The sequence below is a fragment of the Vespa velutina genome, chromosome 2 (genome assembly GCF_912470025.1).
Source record: "Vespa velutina chromosome 2, iVesVel2.1, whole genome shotgun sequence".
NCBI lineage: Eukaryota > Metazoa > Arthropoda > Insecta > Hymenoptera > Vespidae > Vespa > Vespa velutina.
Window position 1 is genome coordinate 8,797,144 of NC_062189.1, and position 26,043 is coordinate 8,823,186.

The following is a 26,043-nucleotide window of genomic DNA, read 5'->3' on the forward strand; positions in this document are numbered from 1 at the left end:
CAAATTAATAGATTATATAATTGAACTTACGACAATAACGGACGTTGACCATCGTACAAGTTCCATTATCTGCACTCAATATATCAGGGTGAATGTTCACAACCGATGATCATCAGTCGGTCCCGAATCGACCTCGAAAATTATCTTCTTAGCACCTTCTTTAGGAATCTTGACACGTCGAAGAAGAAGACGCAGCACACGGTCGACGCGTTTCGTCAAGTCGTCACTAAAAGCCTCGTGTCTGCCGGCAAATGTACATTTATTCCTGTGAGGTAGTTCGAACGCAACCACTAGGAGGTCATCCGTGGTATGGAAGGTGGGGAGATGCGTATTACTCACACCTTCCAGGATCCATACAGTTTTTCTCCTTGTTCGTTTCGTCAAAGACGAGACGCTGTCCTACGTTGAACGAAGAAAAAGATGAAGCGGAGAAGAAGAGGGTTAAAGTAAGTAGAAATAAATGACAAAGAGCCATGGATGAGACGAGAGAAGAGGGCTAACTCGTTGATTGCGACAGCTTTGAGTTCTCACGTTGACAACGGCCGCTCGACTGATACTTTGAAAGACTGCCATTGTTTACGGTAGCACGCGCCTTACTGCCGAAGAACTCTTTTCCGACTCATGTTAATAGAAATTTTGAAGTTATTTTCGTATAAGTATTGATAAACATGAGTCATCGTTGACCTCTTTTCTTTTCTTACTTAATGAGGTGATAAAAATACTATTATAGATTAACCAATGGATCTAATTCTAATAAATAAATATAAATATATATATATATATATATATATATATATATTATATTACTAGATTTAAAATATAGAAGTTTTATTTATTTTAAATCTTTTTATGTAATTATTATTATATCGAAGGTTTATTGCAACATAGATACAATGATAGTAAGGTGTCGATCACGTTTCCAGGACAATCATCATTAATCGTTCTGCTCGATCTACCTAAACGATATCAAGGTGAGTTCAGACAAGAAAGTATCGAAGAGCCTAGATCTCTACGCTTGGAATCACAGAAGATACGTGTTGATCAGACTTTATTTTATTCTTTCGTGACGTAATGATTTGAAATTATCAATTTTGTTTTTAGGTGGAATTTTCACGTCTATTTATCGTTGATTCATCTGATTATATCATTCGTTCTATATCATTTATATCATTCATTCAATCCATAAAAAAAAAAAAAAGAAAATGAATGAAACATCAGTAAATTAAATCCTTACAAATTATTTTGCGATTTGACTCTTTCACTGTAATTTTATGTGTTAGCAGATGATTCATCGTTCACATAACCGTACCATCTAATTACATGATTTTATCTTTTCGCATTGATCTCACACGAAGTACAACGGTTCGTGTCGAATCTTTTTTCTCAACTTTATCGATATTATTTTTCAAGGTTCCTTTTGATATTACTTCGATTCTTTTTACAAACTTCTCGTGCATTAATCAAGATGAACACATATGACTGCGGGTTTGCATGGACAATCAAATTATGTGACTAGTCGTTTCATCGTAAAATGCAAAGTATAAACAACCAACCGCGCCTATTTACAAGTCATAACGAGGATTGTCTCACGATCTGGAATGTATGTTTATCCTATATACCTGACTGAGAGAATCGTCTAGGCTAGTTTAAAAGTCCTTGAGAGTTTCAATGCATTAAAATTTCTACACGCGTTATATTTTATATATTACCTATATACCGAGCGATCAATTTCAATCTAATTTTTCAAATTTGATCTGAAAGATTCAACTCGCTCAATATCAGATATCGTGTAATTTTAAAAATGAAAAAGATTTTGTTCTCTGTGCACATAGTCGAACACGATAATTCGGTTTCGTTTCGTTGCCGTCGTAGAAACTCACTTATTCCGGTAAGACGTAAATTTATAAAGAGAACGACCGTGAAATTAAATTAGCTGGTTACAGAAAGAAATAGCAAAGAAAGAGAGTGAGAGAGAGAGAGAGAGAGAGAGAGAGAGAGAGAGAGAAAGAGAAAGGTAGAGAAAGATAGATCGTGTAATTTTTCGTATTGGGAATAAGTAGTTTCAATGGCAAATCGTAAAAAACACGATTTAAGAACGCAATGAACATGCAAAGTGCCTCCGTTGAAAAGCGTAGGCCTCCTTCTCGTGTAGGTTGGGTTTCGACAGTGGCTAATCTCATCGAGAGATAACGCTCCCACCACGATCGTACAGGTCTCACGTACCGGCCGCGATTCTGGGTTCAAGTACGCTTGAATCTTCAGCACACCATTTACACACGATGCAACGGTGCGTTTATTATTACCGTCCTTTTCCGTTTCGGACGAATGTCTTGTTCTTTCCTTTTCTCTAAACATCTTGTTATTCGTTGAACAATAAACATTAAAGAATACATTTATATCTTCGTTATTCATCGATTCTCCTCAAACATTTTTTCTAATACGGTGAGAATCTGTTTATTCTTGATTATTCAATCTTATCAAATTACTTATTGTAAGTTTTACTCGACAACATTTAAATAAACGATTCGATTTAAATATCGATGAATTGTTTTCGTTTATTCTTATTGTATTATTTTTATGAATGATTTTATATTTATTATAACTTTATCACTTGACAAATTTGTACGATTATAATATAATTGGATAATTTTCTCTTATTCTTATTCTATCCGTTTCACTAATGATTTAATATTTATGATTTATTCAATCAAATTTAAATAAAGGCTTATGATATTATTAAATTTGTTTGTCCTATTTCCATTCTATTTTTTTTTTATTAATAATTTCATATTTATAATGACTTTTACTCAGCAAAATTTAAATAAACGTTTACATTTATTTCTTTCATCTTCATTTTCTTTTTCTTATTGAAGATTACATAACATTATACAGAGCTCTTATTATAAAGTCACGTTTGTTAGCAATGAAAACGTGGGAAAATATGTAAACACATTATTGGTATTACACGATCTCACTAGAAAATTATGCGTAGAGCGAGAATATTCACAAGGGCGATCCTCGAGATTATAGATACATTCAAATCTGAAGATCGTCCTAAGAAAAAAGGAAAGAGGAAAATTCGAGCATCGATTTAAAAGATATTGGACGAACATATTTTTTATGATTACAATGATTTCGTAGGCAAAGTTAAGTGCAGGAAGTAAAGAATGTCATTTGATTGTTCGATAGCCTTCGAAATAATATTCTCGAACAAAATTCAATTATTCTCCTTTCAAGGATTTATGTTATATATTAGCTCAAGTTGAGATTGTTAACAAGAATGACATCTTACAATGTATATCCATAAATATTTAATATAAATATTTTATACTTATATAATGTATGAATATATTATATTTATATATTATAAAGTCGACTTAAACGAAATATTCACGGTACATTACGTCAACAAGGCGGAAGGCGTCGTATGATAATCGCGAAAGTTGGAAACGAGATTTTCATCCTTTTATCTTTTTTCTTCTATTTTTGTTCTTTCGTCGTTTTCTACGTAAATGAGAAGTGAAACTCGATTTTTAAATGAATGCTCATAAGTATATGTATGTATTGTACACATGTACAAGTTCTTTGTTATTCTAAAAACTTTCTATATATATATACACGCATACAAAAATAAATAAATATATACATCCATATTTGAGTGAAACGTAATTATCTAATAATAAAATAATTTCGAAGCTTCAGATTATAAATGAATTTATAAATAAGACTACAGGAACCTTAAGAATACATCGAATTCTTTCGCTGAGTACATGATTTTTCAATTTAAACTAACATAACACTTTTCTTTCTGATTATGTAATGAACAACGAGATTACGGTTTCTGCAAGTTCTTAAACATCACACCGATTAAGTAACAAGCTGATTTCTTTTTTTAATGTCCGCTCTTTTTATTTCATCAGTCCCATGTACCTGCACGTCGAATAACTTTTAGGAAGATAGAATCTGTTTCGTCTCATAATCACGCGTCATGAAAGTCAAGGTTATTCTGGAAAAATGAGAACTTCTTTTCTCGAATTGTCGTTAATTGTAACAGAGAAAAGATAACTTACTCTTTAATAGAAGTAATTAATGACGATGTTACGAATGTACTTGCTAAGAACTCTACTTGGTGAGACAAAGGATAAAGTTAGGATTGTTGCGATGTTAACGAGCTAATAATTGTAAATATGTAATAATCTAAAATGTAAAAGTGTTAGTTATGTACTAGATACATCGTAGTAATTGTAAAAACTAATTTTTGTGTAAGTCATCGAAAAATCACAAATCAGAAATTCTTCGTCGATTATTATTTACTCGTATATGCGAGATAATTCGAGATTCGTGAGAATTTTATTAGTCATATATAATGCATCATAGTTCAGTTATAATTATGTTTTTCTAGAATGTTTGTAATATTATGTTTCGTTCGTAAGAATTGATTTAATATATTCATTTCTATATATGCATATATATATATATATACATATATATATATATATATATATATATATATATATATATATATATATATATTTATATATATATAACTTAAAATTTATAATCTAAAATTTTATTTACTTATAGTTAATATCGTGAAATATTGTTTTTTTTTAACTAATTGTAATTAATAAGATAAAAATTATCTATTTGACGAGAGAAGTATTTGTAGTCATGATTGTGTATAAGAACGATAACATAATGCTATCTAGTGGAAAAGTTGAAAGTATGACTGTACAAAGTTATGATCTTACCATTACTAAATAATGTTTTCTGTATTACCGACAAATATTGTGGAATAACGAAATGGTAAGTATAGGGATCTCTTATGCTCTCTGCTTTATCGTTCGGTGTTATTTATATACTAAAATAAATAACTGACACTATTTATAATTGCAAACATAGTATCATTTATGATAATAATGTATTATATTAGGAAAATTATTTTGAGCGATCAATTTACTTTACAATTTCCAATTTTTTTAACATATAAAGAAAGAAATATGGCTGATTAAATTCTTAAATATTTTGATTAATGTTGAATGTAATTCACTTTTCATTTAGACATAGTAAAATCAATATATATTTTCTTTTCATTTATAGGAGTATCCATAATTTAATTTATATTTTATAATCAAAGAGAAGAAGAGGTTGAGAGCAAAATATGAATATATTCGATATTCATATTTTGAAAGTATCATTTTGAAAGTATTATTTATCGGTCGTTGCATATTCTAAAATTATTATTATGATGATGACGATGACGATGACGATAACTATGATGTAATCGATGTTCGAATATGTAGTATGCGCTTAATGGAATTACATGTTACGCAAATCCAGATCACTTCAAGTTTATCACAAGTTGAATAAGTTTTTTTCTCAAATAGATCGTTTCACATAGTTAGCTGGATCTAATAAAATATGCAACTATGATAAATTTCTGAATCATTTGATTAGCAATGAACAATTAAAAATTATCAAGGTAATGGTAATATGTAATTAGTGAAGCGGAATGTGACACGAGTCGAGATATTGTTCCATGCGAATAAGAAATGAAAAATTGGCTCGTCACACTAAATGAACGTCCTCGAATCATTCGCATGATCAATCTTGAACTCGTTAAATTATTTGTTCTATTTATGCTCGACAATTTTTGAAATTATTGTATCGATATTTTTGAAACTATACGTATATAATTATATACGTACGAAAATGTATTGATCGTGAAGAGATATTAGTATATAGGATCGATCCTACATACGAACAATCCTTAACTTAAAGTAAACGTGTATTACGAACCAGATCATGCGTGTCCCAAACAGTTTGTAGTATGTTCAACCTTGAACCACGTACACACTCGAACAATCCTTGATACGCCGGAATCGTTGTAATGTGATTTATAAGAGCGTTCACCTGCGAACTGGAATCAATGTTTCCTACACCAGGATATACAGGGTGTTTCAATTAAAGTATAATACAAACTTGTTCTCTATTGGTGGTGCTTTAGAAGAAGCAAATTATACCTTTTTGTTTCTAATCGAATCGATTTTGAGACATTATTTTGATTATCAATAGCACTTAAGATCAAAAGCGCATTTTATTAATAAACTCCCATGAAAAAATGATATTACTCTAACCACCGGAAGTGGACACTTCGAGTTTCCGCTAAAAGAAAGATTCAGCTCATGGACACTCAATGCGCGTGACGCACAGAGAGTAAATTGCTGGTTTATTAAGGAAGGCGGAGTTATCCGCCGAAGGCGTAATTATGAATGCACCTTTTATGAGGTTAAGACGTCACCTTCAAACGTGGTCTGCTCATTAGCCGTTTTTCCTATATCTTCTCTTTCTTCCCCCTCTGCATCATATGTGTATACAGAAGCACGTTTTTTCAAAGATGATTCGTTGATCTTATGTCTCCCTTCATTTTTTTATTTAATTCTTATTAGCTATTCTTAATAATTTTTTACAAAAAGATCCTTCCTGATGAACATAAATAATCATATGGCTTTGAGTTTTTCCATCTAACTAAGCAAATAAAAATTTATTTATTTTTTATTCATTCAGTGATCTTCGCAAATGATCTTGATTCTTGGAGTTTGTTCGGTCTATATATCCGGTCTCAAAAGGTTTCCGCATCCTTCCTCGAAGTATGATCGTAATATATCCATAACTGAATGGAAATTATTCAAGATTAATTACTTCTCGAATAATATCGATTTCATTACGATACTGCACTGGTTAGCCTTCATTAGCACTTTATCAATGATATTTCTTCTATCCTTGCTACATTTTCCTCTCGTTCCCCACATGTTTCTTAGGAAAAAGTATGGCCTTTTTGTCACAGTAAATTGGATACGCGTTTCGTCGTACGAATTCATGCTAACTATCCACATGACGTTCTAACAAATAAAGTCACGAATAGCTAATTACGTGAAACGCGTTCCTAAATCGCAAACGAATCAATGCAAGTGATCTTACTTGTCTTCCTATCCGATAACTTCTCGAACGCGATACAATTAATTTACATAATGCATTTCCTGCACGTCGTATGATCGATCAGTTGAAATAATTTAGTTCGATCGTAAATAAAAAAAGAGAGAAAGGACGAGAGAGGACAACATTTATCCGAGCTCAATACCTATTTGAAATGTAAAACGAACAGGATTAATTATAATAGTGTTTAGACTTGAAGATTCGATTAAGTCAAATAGTAAGAAAGAGGCAGATAAAGAGAGAAAGAGAAAGAGAGGGAGAGAGAAGGAGAGAGAGAGAGAGAGAGAGAGAGAATTGATTAATACTAGTATACGTTTTATGCAATATAAGCAACTAACTTCCATCTCGTCATCCTCTTTAACAGCATCGATAAAGGTCTCTTTTTAGACTTTCATAAGAGAGACTCGGCATAGCGAGATTAATTGTTCTCCAATTTTACGATGACGCGCTTCTGCTCTTAATTGGCCCGTCCTCGACGATACGACGTTCCTTCCTTTTTTTTTCTTTTCTTTTTCTCTCTTTACCACTTACTCACCCTTTCCGTTTACCGAACGATCGAGGCTTTGTAATAGGTAGGAAATGATCGACAGTGATCTTGCATGATATCGAAAATACATCGAAGGTCGAACATGGCGTTCGAGCGAGACGATAATTTATCGACGAGAATGTTTATTTAACGATATTTCAATTTTTGTTGGCCTTTATTAATTTTTTGTTGTTTCACATGAATGCTTCCAGTGAACACTCGATATTCGCTTAGATATCATTGGATTTCAATCTCTCTTACGATTTCGTACTAATTTTTCGAATTTCGCCTTTGAACAGCTCATCGAGAGATCGATGGCCTGAGACGATCATAGAAAAATGTTTCCACAATCGTGGCACGAGTGCTATTGTGTTCGCACACGATTAGAATCTCTGCGTTATCTTGAATCTTGATCTTGTGGTGTAAAATTACGAGATTTCATCGATTGCTTCGATGTTCCTTTAGTTATAAAAATTCCAACGCGTTTTATTGTCTTGATTTTTTTAATTAAATTATTTCATTTCTATTCTCTTCCTGAAATTATTTTCATTGATTTTTGTATCATTCTTGTACCTTCCTAATTCTCTTTAATCTTTATTTATTTTTTATTCATTATCAATACATTTTCGTATAAGCTGTAATAAGAAAAAACTCGGATTACGAACGTATTAACTTTTTCGTACAACGTTTGTAGATTTCTGCAATTTAGAAATAACAAAAAATTCGAGAGAGTGTCGTTTTTCCTTGGTAACTTTTAAAACAAGAGTCGAAAATGTCACACCTTTCAATTTTACGTTCAAATTAATTAGAATGAATTTAAGCGATTAAGGTCGAGTGTTCGTTCGTAATTCAACCTTCCAACGAATCGGTTACGTCTCGCTACGAAAGACGTGTCGGCGATATTGGAAATAGCATCGGTGTTTCTCCTTGCTCGATGTCCCGGCTGAAAGAGCGCTAATTAACGGGTTAAGGTTAAGAATTCCATTCCTAAAGAAGGTCAAGAAATCATTGCGTTTCGTTACTTGAGTCACGTCGACATTATTGACGATTCATATGACTTTTCCAATAAAGAAGCGCTTTGTATATTTCGTTTATCTCATTTTTTTTTTCAAAGAAAATATAAAGAAGAAATAATTTTATAAAACCTATATCTGAATAAAGATACTTTTCTTCTGTTACTGTTATAATCATTATGCAGGTTACGTATATATATATGTGAATTATGGCCCGATACTACCGTCTGGTATTATGCAAGAAAAATAGATTTTTCTTTAATGGAGCAACGCTATGCGATGCGTCCATGCAATTAATCACTCTATTACTTTAATCATCGTTGTAACGCCAGATGACACCGATCTACGGGAATTGAATTCCTCCATCGCTCGCGGTATTTCTGGTTAACGTATCCAAGAAATCTTATTACACCATATGCCTTTTTGCTTTGCTTCGATCAGATTTATTCGATCGATTACTCTATTACAATAATTGCCGCATCGTGTTCCGAGTTGCGGCGAACGTGACTATACGAACGGTGCGAGACAAGTCTCGTGGGACACGAGACGCGTATTATCACGTTTTTGCTGATTGTAACATGACGAACCTAACACGCGCACCATTGTCTACCCTATAGTTATGTAAGTTTTTCATTCTGGTTATTCTTCGATAAAATTGTCTTATTGTGGAAGACGAGAACTTTCAAAAGGGAAGACGTTCCATTGCGATAGATTTTTTCTCGATTTGCTTTTGTTTCGGCTTTTGAATCGTTGATCAACCATGAGATCATCACATTTATCGATAGATCCGGATTCCATCGCGGAAGGAATTATCCGATTAACGATTGTTAAAGCTGGACACTGAAAAAAAATCAACATTAAAATGTACATGATAATCAATAAAATTGTTGACAATAATCGTCATTCGAAGACGTAATTGGAAAATCTTTCGATCGATATGTTCGATTTATCAAGCTGACGTAATTGTCGGATGACGAAGAATTTCGTGAAATTATGGTAACGCGGTGGTATCGGTATTCGTTCACGAGTATGAAAGAAAATTATAATAAACGATATAAAGGCAAGAAGTAATTCTTTAAAAGGAAGAAAATGGTCCAATTTTGACAATTTTAAAGACAAAAAAGGAAAAAAGATCACACTTTGGTAAAATTCTAATATTTAGAATATTATTAATTTAATTTGGCAAAAAAATAATAAAATATAGTCGACAAATAAGAAAATCGTTTATCGACTTATCTCACCGAATGAAAAGTAAGAAACTTGTTTGATTTCATCCTTAACCTTGTTTATCTTTCTCTCCCTCTCTCTCGACGAACTTTAAAAAATCTATCGAAAAAAAATCAGCGAAAGTGTTTCTTCTCGATCGAATGTTCTTCTTCGTATCGAAGTCTAAGGTCACCTTGACCATCAGAGGTCTTCTCCGGGGAGAGTACTTCTGCGGGTGTCCAGTAGGCAACGCTAGTAGGGAATAAGAATGGGGGAGGTGGGTCAGGTTGGCCTCCACAGCCGACATATAAGTCCCAGGATCGGCCCCCACTTCGCGTCAAACGGTCGGACACGGTACGGAGGCGAGCACAAGCGAGCAATTCTTTGACGTGCATCAGCTAACTTCCATCCATTCTCTCCTGTATTCTCCCGTAAAGCGTGCTCTTCGTTTTTTTTTCCTTTCGTTATAGTTAAGTCTTTCAATCCCCACTCCAAGTTTCTTCCTCTCCGTGCCGGTTATCCGACCACTAACAACAGTAGCGACTCCATCGACACCCCGAAGAACGTAACCCTCTTGCGAGTACGCAAGAGTACATGCGAGCATAAGCGAGTACACGCGAGAAAACTCCTCGAACGATATCACCAGCCAAGTAGCCGGTGAGACGGTCAGTTAATATCGACTACAGTTAACGAGACTTGGATCTTAGTCGTTGGCGTGCCGTTGCTTTCAGTCGACGACGGAACAGCCACGCGGAGAACATTTCTCTCTCCTTCTCTATCTTTCTATCTTTGAAACGGTGCTCGAGTGGACTGCGAGGCGCCATGAAAATCGTAAGTAAATCAGTTCCACGCTGTACTTCCTAGCGTATACTACTTACACTCACTCCAGGAAGTATTCGTACATTTCCTGAAAGGAATTCTTTCTCTTTTTGTAGTGAACGAAGTGTTCTGAAATTGTCAATCTTTAGAAAATCAAGATAGTAACCGAATTTGATATAATGGTAATTGTTATAATTTCATAATGTATTGTTTTATTGACAAAAACTTCTATGAAGAAAGTTTTATGAATATTTGTTGAATCCTAACATGTATAGTTTGATGTTACATTTTAGAAGGTCTTTGAAAGTACTCTTCGGAAAAGCTAAAGATACGCTCGCGAAATGCACTGCTAGTTTGCTTGCACGCCATTGCGGACTAGGTGTAGAAAAGCGAGTGCAGCAGCCCGATTCATCTTGATGGCCGTATAAAAAGGCATATAGCAAAGTGTATCGTGTTTCACCTATTTCATCTTGACTTTCTATATCCACTATTCCGGAAGACATTGATCGTAAAACGGAACAACTATATACCGCGGATCTTTTCGACTTCTTTTTTTTTCTTATTTTCTTGCGATCGAACATGTCGATTATGTTCGATCGAAACGCATCGAGATGATGTAACGCATTGTCTCAACTGATTCTAGTACCCAGTGGATCACGCCGTTATATCGACGCACGTAGCTTTAATGATAGTCGTAATTAGTTTTGTTTCTTTTATACAATCAATTGTGGACAATAACCAACTTGTAATGGTTGAGTACAATGATTGATTGATTCGACATCGCTAAGTGAAAGTTCCGGAATCATTTTCGTGAAAAAATATTTTACTTTCGCTCGTCACAAATCTATAGTTTTTTTTTTTTTTTTTCTTACTTTTCTGTCTTTTTTGGGGAGTAAAATTACGATCAAGGTTATTCGTTCAGATGAATAGAATATTTTTTTGTTAGATAAAAGAGGTTTTAAGACAATGAATTGTTCGATGAACAAAGTTATTGTATAAATCGATGAGACGCGTTTTTTCGATTTATACGAAAAAACATTTCAGAATAATGAATCACTTGATAAATTAAATCATTCGTAGAATCTATGAACGGCATTTTTTCTAACGAATATACTCATTTCATAAATGGATCCATTCGTTTCAATACGTAAAACAGAAAGCAGTTTAGATAATGGATTACTGGATAAAAAAAAATCGTTTAAAAAATGAACAAACAGACAGGAATAGAAAACATTTCAAAGGAAAAAAATGTTTGATAAATATTCTGAAGTTCTATTGTAAGGTCGAGTGATCTATTGAAATCGCTTCGAACGTAAGTAAATCCGTCGAGTCGTATACACCTCTCTAGTTAAATTTTACGAGATAGTTATTTTATACGATAAGAAGGCGACAAGAGACGACGGTTAGTTTCGTTATCGTCGTTGGTGACATGTTCTTTGGATTGAGTTAGACGGGTAAAAGAAGGAACGTAGAATAGGAGAATAGGAGAAACGGAAATCCGTAAAATCTTGTTCATTCACCAGAGTTCATAGCCGTCGGCGAGACAAGTTTGCGTCCTTGCCGCAGGCCCAGTTACGATGAAGTTTCTTGTTGGACGAGTATACGTCTACTAATCTAGATTTATTTTTATTTATCCATAATATATAAATTGTGAATTTGATTCTTAAATTACATGGATTTTTTTTCCATGTATTAACTCGATCCTTTCTTCGAATAATTTTTTTCATTCATTCGAACAACCTTCGATTAACTCTATAATTACTCAAGTGAAAATGTATAATAGCTTGCGAAATTATTCATGAGGGAATTAATCCCTAGATATTAAACATAAATAGACATGAACGCATCGAAGATATTGATCAAAATAAAAAAATTCTTTGATGTTCGCTTTGTTTTACTACGAAAATGAAAGAGAAAGAGAAAGAAGCACACGGGATGCGTGGCTATTGATTATTTACACGATTTTCTAAATATTAATCTAGATTGCATGGTCTATTGAGAAGCCCAAAGTCGACCAAGAAAATCCATACTGCTTATATTAAATTCTAACGTATATTTTGCAACATTTAGATTTGTATCAAATATTTCATCGTTTACATTTGATTATTTCAGAGAAATAATCGTCTTTGAAATTAACGTGAGTTAAAATTTATCATATTTGATTATAATTTGACTTTTGTGAAAAATAATAGATTGCACAGACTTTTCTTTTGAAAGTTCGATAATGAATGAACGCTCTGTTTCCTTAACAAGACTTTTCTTACACTTAAATTTTAATACTTTGAGACACAGAATTTTGTTCCTCTACGTTCTTCAATGTCGTATAAGAAAATGTCATAATACGCTAATGAAACATTTCCTCGCATCAGTATGCAACGGTCGCAAAAACTTCATAATGATCTACGATTACTAGTTTGAATTTTATGCGAGTTCTCTTTCTCTCCACTTTTCTAAGGAGCAATAATGTAATTTTTTAATCGTTTAATACATATTGAAGAAAAGTTATTAAAATAATATTATGGATGTAATTATCCACACGAATATAGTAATGATAACGTTTACATTTGCAAAAAAAATACAAGTACGTATATTTGCATAAAAGTGTTAATAAAGACTATGTATGTAAGTGTCGAAGTTACGCGCTAGAGTAACAAATCACACGTTGGATCTCGATATCGATACGGAAAATCATTTTTTCCGTATTCGTGAGCGAGAACGAGAGTTATATACGTCGTCGGACGAGCGATGTAATTCATCGATAACTGTAAATTATTCTCTATGAACAAAAGCTAGCTATCAGTCTGTCGAGCGTTATAATAAATCACCTGCTCGAAAGCATGATTTCATCGACACTTTACGGTTCCTTTAAAGCTCATTCTCTTATCGGTGTTAACTAACAAAGATCGAGAGCAGATCGGATAATTAATATCGACTTTCGAACCAGTCGTTAAGTACAATTTTCGAATCAAAAAGCTATTAGCGTTGGCTTTCTATCGTTCATCGCGATGTATACTGTTACGTCAAACATTACGAATTTCGTTAGTATTTAGTTCCTGGCGAGATTTGCATGAAAGCATTATAGATCGAAGTTCCTTTTAGGCTCCCCGGAAATTAGAGATTATGTCTTCCATGAAATCGATGATTTCTAAGATAAAATTTATTAAGGATATTACGAAGAACTTGCTTGATGTTGTTACAAATAAAGCGATTTTTACGCTTTGTCGATTGATCGAATTATATCCAACTAAATCCTTAAGACTCATGCAATTTATATGACATTCGAAGTTTACTAATTTTCCATATATTATCCATAGTAAATGATATTTCAAATTTTATGTCGCAGATTATCGTATACGGACACATAGAATATAATATCGTCGATATAATATCGTATTGATCTTTATTTTTCGTTCTTTTTATACTATTGTCATCTAATATTTAATCGCACGACTTCTTCTCAATTATAGTTACAATATAGTTCGATCGTATAGACAAAGGAGAAAATCTTTGCAGCATGTCAGCGATATTTTAACGTTCAAAGCTATCCCTTTTATTGGTTCCGTTAAGAGATTGGTTCTATAAGAGAAATGTGACGTGGCACCTTTTGTCGGTTTTTGTGCCAACCGAGCGTGACGATTTGCACAGCATCGAAAATAACCTTCTCTTTTGTGCGCGTGCGCACTTACGTGTGTCACAAAAGATTTAATCCAAAAAAATATTTGCTCCTTTCACGAAATATTTGAGAAAAAGTAAGGATTCTGTAATAGAAATAGCTACATGTTCTTTCCCAATGTTTTAAAAGAAATGCAATTTCAAACTACATATGCACGTATACATTCTTACGTAAACTTTTCACGCTAAATTGTGTACCGTAACATAGAAAACTGTTAAAGAGAATCGATGGAAAAAATCAATTAAAAAGTGATATATTCATGCGTGTATAGGATATTCGTAAAACGCGAAGAAAGTTTTTACGAAGCTTTTTTCTAATCAAAAACATTCAGTAGAAAAGAAGCATTTTATAAATTAAAAAATTTATAAACGGTTATGTATAACATATTGCTTGATGTGACGTAAAAATTTTTATAAATATACTCGGTATATTTTGCATACAAGTATGGACATCGGAAAAATGATAAAAGTACAATAAAAATTGTTGGAATTATACGATGTGATTTTCGATTAAGTTGCCTATGGTGTTTTTATAATCAATGATACGAATTTTGTAAGAGTTAACGAAAAATACGCACGTATATGTGTATGTACGTAGGTATCTATCGTTACGAATTGCGCATTACACCTGCTAGAGCGTTCCACTTTCTAATTGTAAACGACACGTCGTTTCTAACATCTTCAACCCTCTTTGTCTTCTTTTTCGTTATTTTCGTCCTTATCCTCATCCTCATCCTTTCGTAACATTTGGCTTACTACCAACAACTGAAACGTTTCCAATGACTAAGAGACTGTGTCGGAGTTGTTTAAAAGAAAAAAAAAGTACAGTGTCTATTCTTGTTCTGATTGATTGGTACATGTAAAAAACAATTATGAAATATCATAAAATCTAGTAATTAAAGGAAGTCTAACCAATCGTGACGAGATCAAGAGTAGGAGTGATAGAAAGGGGAGGGGGGGGGGGTAGGCGATCGGATGTACAAGGCAGTCGAGAGGCGAGGACCTTCGTGAAATTCCTTGACGATATATAAAATGAAGGTGAATGAAAGTTGCCGCAACGAGGAGCGTCGAGGTCGCGAAAATTATCCCCTACTTGGTATTTTCCGGTATACGAATTGTCTTTACAGTTTCGCAAATACTAGTAATTATTATTATAGGTTGTATAGATTGTATAGGTATTGTATAAAAATTTTTCTTTTGAAATATTCGACTTTTTATTCCTTCAAATTTCAAGTCTAGATCCTTATCGAGGTCCACATTGTTCATAATAAAGTGCCGTTTCGTTGTTCGATCTTAATGACTGGTTGATTTCTAAGATATATTCCAGTTAACATGTATTTATTTTTCATCATAATCGTTACAAAATAACGAAAGTTAGAAAGCAATGCCCATAACAATTCTACATTTCTTTGATAGCGTTATCTTTAAGAAATCGACTCGAACTTGTATATCTTCTTTATTTCATATTTTGACCTTTCCCCTTAATAAAATGGTGCAAGTATCCGGAACGAGAACTTGATCGAAATATCAAGCCAGCAAGATTATCAATATTCTCAGTCTGAGTACATCGACTTATTACAATGTCACTACTGTATTGCACTTATGTCAGATTCTATTTATATACATGTATACCTATAGAAAGCAGTTGGTCGCGCGCGATAGGAAAGGAATGACGAGCTGCTGTCTTTGATAGAATAATAAAGCTTTTGTACGCGTTTCTTCTCGTTACGTAATAGTGGACGACGCGTGGCTTCGAGATGGACGCAATATGGTTAACTCGACCTACGATATTAATGGTCTATAGGTTCCTACGGGAGAGATTTACTTACATATACACAGACAAAAGAGGAGCGCGTTTGTAAACACGCTCCGTTTCACTTGGCGTTAAATGCGGAAGTATTCGACGCTAATACATAGCTCTTACTAAGTATCTGTGTGTAAGTTTACTATCTAATAGCTCGTATAATAAGCTTTCCAAGATGATTTTACCAGTGGCCAATTCACTCATAAAGGATATAAGGTTCTTGTTAGATACAAAAAAAAGAAAAATATAAATTAATTACATAGATATTTTAAAGCAATTTCTTTAACGCTCAGAAATATTCTAATCTTGGTTTTTATTAAAATTTTATGATACATTGAAGATATTAATCTTATTGACATTTCGTAAAAATCTTCATTTTTCTTTTTCATTTACAAAATGTTCTTCATTTACTTCCGAGCGACTTTCAACAGCAAAATTAAAAGACGTGTTTTGCCAGACATCACTGAAACAAACACCAACTTATTTCTCTTCCTTTTACCGACATAACTTTTAACGGTACGAAGGACACTTTCGTGAAAGCCTTCTACTCGTTATATATTCACATAACTGGTATCGACCATTTTTTTGTAGAATAGTTTTTGAAAACTGGTCGCTTTATCTTGAAATTTTATTAGCAAATTTAACATATATCAGCGTATCTGTACATTGAGCAGTCTCAGAAGTGATTGATTATTAATCATTTTTCCCATTATCATATTGCAATACTCCACTTTCACATGAAAAGTCGACCAAACGCGTCGAATCGATTGCATTCTATAATTCTTAAAAATCGATCAGAACTGGAAAACAAGGAACTTATATTGGAGTTATATGAAACAGCAATCGGATTAAAATGGTTATCCTCTTCTCGCGAAATTGTAGTTACGCGTACGTATGTGTTTTTCTTCATAAGTTATGTTTGGGATATCGCTTTGGCATGATCTCGCGTCACGGTGCTAGCACATGTATGTCAGCGCTTCGAGAGTGACCTCGTGCCTTTGTAGAAACGAAGACAAGCTATATCAACTAATTTCTTTAAAAATGGTTTCCAAAAGGTCACTTTCCTTGCTACTAATATATATTAAAATAGAAAATTTAAAACTTTCTTATAGAATAATTCGCATAAATGGAATGAATTTTCATCTTAGTATTGCCTCGACTGAAAAGAGTCCGTGAAAGAAATACTTTTTGGAAAAATTTGAATGGAATTCGCAACATTTTAATGATTCCATTCGATGGATTTTTTTGTGCGATTATCCCAGCTCGTGCTCACATAACATCAACCGAGTCATTATCGTTCATAGGATTACCGATGTGATTTTCCGTCCAATCCACGAGCAGATCGTAAAATTTCATTGATTTCATCAACGGCTTTACGTAAGGCTGTGTATCTTCGAAATGAAGACCTTCCGACATTCTTATTGCCGAGTAAGGAGTTGATATAATTCGATTAACGACAAGAGACTTGCGATTCGAAATTCGATTTCAAATTGGATTCGCATAGTGAAGTTAACGTGTGGCATATGAGAATTATGTCACTTCGTAAATTTCACAAGCGATTTCTCTGGAGTAAATTGATAGATGTTACCAATATTTATATAATAGTTTACTGCTATAGAACAAGATATAAAATTTTCTGAAAGTAAGAAAATGTTAATTAAAGTATGCAATATGTGTCAATTGATCGTAGAAAACGTACAAAATTTTACAGGCTCATTTGTAAAAAGTTGAACGGTATGATTTCGTTATATCATCGTAAATTTCTTTTTAAATAGCATTATGTATACAAAACGTAAATTAACGTTATTAAATCGTATAATTTAAGAATTATATTTTTGCGGAAAGAAATTAATTGTTTTCAATTACTCAAAGAAAGGAAAATAGTACAGTCATTATTCATAGATGTCGTTAATTGAGTTATAGATAATTATTGAATATTCCACATTCACTTCCGATTATTTAATTCAAATTTTTCAAATGATATGATTTTATAATTAAATTCTAATCACTCGAGGTCACCTTCGAGAAATATTTTTTATATCTACGATTTCATTTTCTTCAGCGAATAAAGGGTCAATAAAGTCGATGAAGTTCATGTTTGCCCCTTACGAAATGGATATTATTTAGTGTAATCTTATAGAAGGTTTTAATGATGCCATTTACTCGATTGTTGGTGATAATCGACGGCCGATAAATTGGCTAGAAAGGCGCGTTCGTGAGATTTTGTTAGACTTATCTGTGATCTCAATCGCCTATTAAAAGACTCCTCGACTTCTTCTCTCGTAGATAACTCGTTCTCCTTTCGCCGATTTATTAACGACACCCGGTCAATTCCATCTTCTAGCATGTAATTCCTTTTAGTTTAAATTTTTTACGAAATACACGTTCCTAATTTGGAATTTCTTTCACTTTTCTAGATCGCTTTAATCGCATTCCTAATGGCCATCCTGATGGGTGTCACGGCCCAGAATTATAGGCAATTCTATGCTGGTTTCGGGCCTTACTTTCAACAGAGCGCAGGATTGCGGGATCCAAGATCAAACAGAGGTCAGTTTTAACTATACTGTTCAGTTTGATCGTTCTCATTCGACCGTGAATTTCTATGAAGGTCAATGATTATCCTCATGAAATTGAAATAATGATCGTATCTCTTTCGACGAACACTAACGATGTCATTTTTTATTTTTTATCAATGATCTTAATCTTTGAAAGTATGATATGCTCCAACTTCCAACAGTTTGAAACAAACTTTTACCGGAACAGATTTAACGCTCTCGAAGTCAGGATAATAATTTAAGATCGAGGCACGTGCTGTAGAAGTACACCATCGGTGAAAGGATAAATATAAATAAATGTAGATAGTTGTATGTGTAGTTAATTTTTAATTTATAAACAAATATAGTTCGCAACATATATATATTATATATATTATATATAATATTATATATTATATATATTATATATATTATATATAATATATATAATATATATAATATATAATATATAATATATAATATATATATATACATACATACATATACACACACATATATATATTAATTACTCATGCATTATTCAGTGTATTAGGTATATTGCATTCATATCTACAATACAATGAATATGTGTATGCATGTAATTATCTTATCAAATTATCCCTCAGTCTTGCTGTGTCGTGATATTTGAAATCCAATTGAGTCTATAAGTCAATTAGAATCGACATTTTTTAAGCGATATCGACAAATCTACCATTATATGTACAATATTGCTCAATATGAACAGATATTTAATCAAAATAAGCAATTAATTTTTCAATATATAGTCTGTAAATATACTTTCTGTTTATCTTAAAAAAAATTACTTGTAAGTAATGTAAATGTGACTGAAAATATTATCAAAAAGATTTTTTTACATATTTGTTTGGTATAAGGAGGGATATTATAATACAGTGACCAATTTTTGTTATAGATCGAGTAATATGAGAAATTTCAAAGTCAAATTCATTTTTGTTAATAAAACCATATAGTTCCTTTTAAATAGTAAGATAGCATTTAATGAGATTATTTATTATTATAAAATGTTATTAATTTTGTTTTAAATTTGTTAATTTCTTAGGAGCATATATTGCTATTTAAGCGATAAGTGATAAGTGATATTAAGCATATAAGCGATACAGACTTACACTTCTTAAGAAATGACAGAAATTTATAATATAATTTATGACATTTTACAATAATAAATGATCTCATATGGCACGTTGTTGAATTTCTTTCAACAAATACTATCGTATTATATTAAAAATATCGTATTATATAAATAATTATATTAAAAAGAAAAATATATGATTCCATTGGAAAAAGTGAATTTGATTTTGAAATTTCCCCTATCTCTCGAATTGCAAAAAGAAATTGGCATCATATGATGTCCTTCTCTTTATACCAAACAAATTTATAAAAAATGTTTTCGATTGATTCAACTCTTCACGAGATATTCCAATTTTTTGAACTTATAAATTATGACAAATTAACAAATTTTACGTGGATTACTTAAAAGGATATGTAAGGAGTTACAAGGATATTTCCTTTACTCGTTCGTATTCATTTACAATGGTGTTCTGCTGTGCTAAATTCATCATTATTTTATTATTTGTGTTTTGTAATCGACGATCTGATTTTATTTTCGGCATGATGTTATCGACTCGATATGTTATATATATAATTCAGGAGAGAAAGAGAGATATATGATTTCTTTGGTCGGTGTTAAAAGTATAAGTCGGAGTTGGATCTCGTGCCAAGTTCAAACGCGTTTGCTTTTCTAGATATTGTCGATAATATCAGCTAACGTAACGTAATATTTCATAAAGACAAACGTTTATTGACAGCAAGTCCAGTGTTATATGCTTGAGTGAACAAGATCGACACGAAAGAAATTGTAATACAAAAACATAAAAAATTATTGTTTATTTTAACGCTCGAATTGGTAAGAATCCTTTTGTATGGAGTTCTATTTTTTTTCCTTTCTTAGATCATCCAAAGGATCTTTAATTTAATTCGATTATCTAAATTATATCCGTTTCTTCCGATTCACTTATAAAACACATTTCTCAGTAATGCTTGCGCGTGATTAATAATACGTATCCAGCAACTTTCCTGTTCCTAGGTTTTAGAAAAGATTGACGTTAAGTTTCTTTAAATAAATGGTTATTCATTAAGAAAACGTAGGAAGAAATAACGATAAAATGGAAACAAACGAGCCGAAGACTTCTTTGCAAGTTTTGTAGTCGTGCACGCGTGTCGGTTGTGCACAAAAAGAATGGTATAAAATTGGTAAAGAATCGATCGATCGTTCTTTGAAAGAAAAGATCATAGAAAAAGAGTGAAAGAAGTTTCGGATCACCGCCGGACAAAGATATAGGGGTTTGATTTATTGGAGCGATCTACGACCGTGAAGGCTGAATATCCTTCTTTGAGTTCGTTCAATTCTTTGTAATAGGATTTTTCTTCAGTGAATGAACGAAATATGAAGAAAGTATTTATAAAACGAAAAGAAGAAAAATTACTTTTTCATGTATCAAATAATTTTATTCAAATCTGTTTATCTATTCGTTCGCATGTTCTTTGATTGACGAAGTTAATAACTATCGTAATATCGACTTTTTTCCACAGTTACAATGTCAATCGTTGCATTTGCTTGGCTTGTATATCTTGTCGATCATTAACAGCTAACATATCCGACATTGTAAAACATGTTCTTATACGCATATATGTGAATACGATTTCGTTGCAAATCTCTGCATTATAGCATTGTCACGAATAACGATATACGAGACGACCTTTGCAATTTCCTCGCTAATGAATCAGCTCCCAGAGCGCGTGAAGAATTAATCTATGCTAATCTATGAATCTACGATATCGACGTAGATAATATTCAAATTAATCGTCTCGCGTTATCGATTATAAATTATGATATAAATTATGAAGATTGATAGCTAGGATCTATTATTATTATTATTAATATTATTATTATTATTATCATTATTATTATCATTATCATTATCATTATCATTATCATTATCATTATCATTATCATTATTATCATTATCATTATCATTATCATTATCATTATCATTATCATTATCATTATCATTATCATTATCATTACTATTATTATTATTATTATTATTATTATTATTATTATTATTATTATTATTATTATTATTATTATTATTATTATTATTATTATTATTATTACTATTATTATTAAACCAGTTCATTAACAGCGACCTCAATAATCTTTAACATTTCTAATTTGATTTTAATTTTTTTTAGGTCCAATTCTTTTCCCGCCTGGTCCAGAACCGAACCGCGCTGACACGAGCGGTGTGATCGTAGGTGCGAGTGGATACGGATTCGTACCACCGAATACAGGTAAATCCATGAAGAAATAATTAGCGAAATCGAATTGACAATCCTTCGCTGTTCCTCTTGAGATGCAAAAAGGGAGTAAAAGAAAAGCAACACAGAAGGTGATAATTCTCCGTTTGTAAATAATAAATCCAAAGATGGTATGATAAATGAAAGAGGCCATAATAAAAGCTAGAAAGGGATGATCAGGGAAAGAATGTATCCACCTCACTCGCTCCATCTCTTTGACGTACTCGCACCAGTTTGTCTTTATCCTTGTGCACTTAACTTATAAATAAAAACACTATTTATTATCCCTCACACTAGTGAAATAACTGTCGTTAGTAACTTTTACCTTTTCCTCTCTATTCCCAATAATCATATATAAAATATCGTACATATGTACCTGTACAAGATGTCCCATTTTGATTAAACAAAAAACCCTGTATGTTATACTTGTAAATTATATGTTTGTAGTACTAATCATATTATCTAAAGATTCTGTTATATATTTGAAATGTTCATCAAGCGATCAAATTCCCAAAAAAATCCTTTAAAAATATATTAAACAAATGTGTTACAATTAATCCAACATTGCATCCTTTATCTTAAACAAGATCGTTCGAAATGGGATTTCTTTAATCAATGGTTAACGATGGAATGAAATTGATAGATCCGTACTTTCATCTACGATTTGAATGAAGGCCAACAGATATAAGCGTGTCTGAAAGGATTGATCCTTGACGTATCGTGAACATACTCATGTATTCTCGAGAGAGCTTTATATTATGTATATATGTGAATGTACATCTGGCATTGTATATGTACGTAAAAGCATTGCATGTCTATAGACAAGGATATCTCGTGTTCATGATCGTGAACCCATCTCTTCTTGTCGAAGACGATAGCTCGTTTCCTTATTTCACTTCATCCTCCTTCGAGACGTTATAATCGCGCCAACAACGCGGAAGAAAATCGTTTCGATGTTCAAAGCTTTAACCTTCAAGCGCTCTTTCAACTCGCTATTTCGACAGCACCACAGTCTCGTTTTTTTGCGAGTTATTTTCGACTACGTCGAAGTATTTGGCTTAATGATTTAACTAACTCGATTGGATATTAACAAAATGACTTAACCGAAAACATAGAGGTATCGATAAAATTTAAAATAATATCAGGCAGGTAAGTTGTCTAGCGAAGAATGTTAATTATTCATAAAGTACTATAACATAAAAGATAATGACACCTGTAAAAGAGTAGTAAATACAATGAAATAGTAGTATGAAGCAATTAATCGCGTACTTCCTGAATTCCCATCCTGGTATGGGATTAATTCGAAATACCGGTTTTTGCGAAGGTGAAAAGAAGAATCCTGAAAGAGAAACCTTGGAAGAGTCTCGCACCCGCTGGTCGTGGATCAGTGAAAGTGCCGTCAGTCAAACTCGTTTACGCGTAACGCTTCCTTTCGCGTTGCCATTACGTGAAACGTAACAGGTGTTATGAGGTCGTTTAGGTCAACGACAAGGTCGACTTTTTTCGACGGGTGCTTATTACGTGTTCTTCCTCAGACAAGATCAACGTTTGTTTTCACATTTTTATTCGGTCAAGTTCAAATGTAGATTGAGTTTTTCATTACTTGATTATTCTATTAATGTTGTTTCCTTTTTTTCTTTTTATATATCCGCTTGAACAGGTTCTTTTATAGAAAATATTCCAATGATTCCAAACGTAAAAAAAGAAAAAAAAAACAGGACATTCGAAAGCATCCAAGTTAAACGGCGTACCAAATCTCTTCTCTTTTTCGAGACGCTTTAAACTCGACTCGCATTTAATTACGCGACACGCGTAAAGCTACGGCTCGCCCTTCCGGACGTCCTTGAAGGAAATTTATCCGAGGGTTGAAAGGAGGGCTGAGAGAAAAGCGAAGCTCGCCTTCGCCAAAGCGAAACTCGTAATTTAGCGATATCTCTGTTAAGTACTTTTTCACGAGACGTTAATTCCAAAAGCGGAAGTTTGAACTCGCGAAAATGGAATAAGAATATCTTTCCCTTCTTTTTCTTCTAATATATAGGGTGATCTACGTGACCGGGAGTACCCCGATAACTTTATAAATATTAACTTTAGTAAAGAATCATATCAAATTTATGTTCACCAAAGGCGTCATCGTTAATTTGTCGTAACTGAAGTTGAAAATATCAGACAATATTCCTTCGGGTTTGGTAGAGAAGCTTATCGGCCTTGGAGATCCGTATTATAATCAACTCTGGTTTTTCTCTTTCTTTTTTCTCCTTCTCTTTCCTTCCCTCCCCCCTCTCTCTCTCGTCTCCCTTTCGACGTTCGAAACCTGCTTGACTTTATATTGTTAGAATGTCGTGGTCGAACATACCAACTCGGTGAAGGGAATCCGTGTATCAGTGAAGCATAGGACCAGAAAAGCGAGCACTTACCAATCAAAGGGAGAACACGCGAAAGGGATGAGGTCAATCATGCTAAGAGAAGGAAGGTGACGAGGGTGCTTGTAATTAGTAGCTTTGAAACTCTCCCCGCTTCTCTCTTCCTCTCTTGCGCTCTCTTAGACTACCCTCTCATTATCAACGGTCAGGTATATCTCTGACTTTCTCATTGGTGTTCCTCCTACTGTCAGTTTCTGTTAACTCGTTTAACGGACTACTCCTCCAGCCGTTAGCGGATTACGTTGAATTCGTCTTTGATCAAGTACATGAGTTTCTCATAGAACGAGAGCGAGCTTGTTCTTTGTATCGAAAGGAATAGGTAGCTTAAGTTGCTTCATAATGAATTTTATAACAAAGAACGATTTTCTCACGTTCTAACATTATCTAACAATGAAATAATTGAAAGATTATGAAAATAAAAGCGATTAGATTACTATATCTGTTAATTAAGAATTAACATTTCGAGTAAAAATGTATGATATTTTACACATAACTCAAGATATGATATTACTTAAAGGTTAAAAAGAAACATTTCAAAGATAAATATCTGTTATTGCTTTCCGCATACACGTAATCATCGATAACTGTATACGGATACCGTTTTATGAATTGACTTGTCTATTTCACACGACGCGTTCTTATCGTTTGTTTCAGGCTTCCTAGGTTATTACTATTATTAAATCAAGCTGAACAAGATGGGATAATGAACATAGGTGTTCTCCTAGAAGACAACAAAGAAGTAGTATGGAACTATCGTGTCGCGATATGCTCATTTAACAAGCGAATATATTAAGAAGTACGTAAAATTAGATTCTTGCCATTGAGCAATGAACATGGAAAAACGAAGGAAGAGAGTAAAGAAAGATCAAAGTAATTAATTAAAGTGCAATTAATTCGAAGTCTTAATATCAATGTGTACCAAAGTTACATGCGTCAATAGCTGTGAATGAAAGTGGTAAATCAAATAGATCGATACCTTTGAATATAAATTTGTAAAACAATAAAATAACTTATGCTACTTTGATTCTTATAGCTGTTGATTCACAAGTTTGTAACCGCTCGTAATTGTAAATTAATTTTTTAATATCTTGAAGTTCATATTAATATACTTTTATTTATTTTTATTATAATTAATAGTAATCGCGCTTCGATGGTGCGAAGTAATAGCACAGATTATATCCGTCCAAACTGATTGTGCTCGAAATGTTATTATTATTGTAGATAGAATAAATATTAATAATATATTTTACAAGTGTAATTGTTCATCGATTGATGAAAAACCTTTCAGAGTTAAGAAAAGTCAATTTATCCTATTTTTTGAAATGTTTATATTGTAATCCATTGGCTATTAACGAACAACTAATTAATACTTGAGTCATATTCGAATGCTCTCGCGGTGCTTATTTCTTAAATCGAGTTTGAAGGTAAATTATTCGTTATTTCTGAAACATTGAGTTAAAATATGCATCATTTTACATTTACAGAGAAAATCTTGTCTTAGAAAGATTAGACCATGATCATTTATCGTAAAACTGACGCTCGGCGTCTTAGGAAACGGCTAAAAGTGAACGGATAAGTTTATCAATCAGATTGAATCGATAACGAAATAGTAATAAGCTGTAAATAACCATACATTATAATGAAATAAAAATTAAAA

The 26,043-nt window shown here is 32.7% G+C and overlaps 2 protein-coding genes across 6 annotated transcripts in view; one reads left to right on the forward strand and one right to left on the reverse strand.

Moving 5' to 3' along the window:
- The window catches only part of LOC124957766 (angiotensin-converting enzyme), a 32,693-nt gene extending 32,131 nt beyond the window's left edge, over positions 1–562 (reverse strand). Inside the window, exons 1-2 of one of the 3 annotated variants that reach the window (XM_047515057.1) lie at positions 340–562; positions 31–241 (exon numbers count right to left, since the gene is read on the reverse strand). In XM_047515057.1, coding sequence (XP_047371013.1) covers positions 31–66 — 36 coding nt within the window. In that variant the 5' untranslated portion in view covers positions 67–241; positions 340–562. Of the gene's footprint in view, positions 1–30 lie in introns of all 3 variants that reach the window. The other 2 variants (XM_047515055.1, XM_047515056.1) reach the window with 2 other exon arrangements.
- LOC124957769 lies at positions 237–25,238 on the forward strand. Of its 3 annotated transcripts, none has more exons than XM_047515064.1 (4): positions 237–446; positions 18,454–18,583; positions 21,862–21,960; positions 25,041–25,238. In XM_047515064.1, exons 1-4 carry the CDS (start codon positions 252–254, stop codon positions 25,064–25,066), a joined length of 450 nt encoding a protein of 149 aa, XP_047371020.1. In that variant the 5' UTR covers positions 237–251; the 3' UTR covers positions 25,067–25,238. The 3 variants fall into 3 exon arrangements, with proteins under 3 accessions (XP_047371020.1, XP_047371021.1, XP_047371022.1); XM_047515065.1 differs by lacking the exon at positions 237–446 and adding an exon at positions 10,060–10,572; XM_047515066.1 differs by lacking the exon at positions 237–446 and adding an exon at positions 10,597–10,742.
- Positions 25,239–26,043: the final 805 nt, after the last annotated feature.

Bases quoted from the DNA above. Each gene is read 5' to 3' on its own strand.
- LOC124957769 (XM_047515064.1), top strand. From the start codon at position 252: ATGTACATTTATTCCTGTGAGGTAGTTCGAACGCAACCACTAGGAGGT. The intron at 447-18,453 runs GTAAGTAGAAAT...TCACTTTTCTAG, and splicing joins CGGAGAAGAAGAGGGTTAAA to ATCGCTTTAATCGCATTCCT. The intron at 18,584-21,861 runs GTCAGTTTTAAC...AATTTTTTTTAG, and splicing joins GGATCCAAGATCAAACAGAG to GTCCAATTCTTTTCCCGCCT.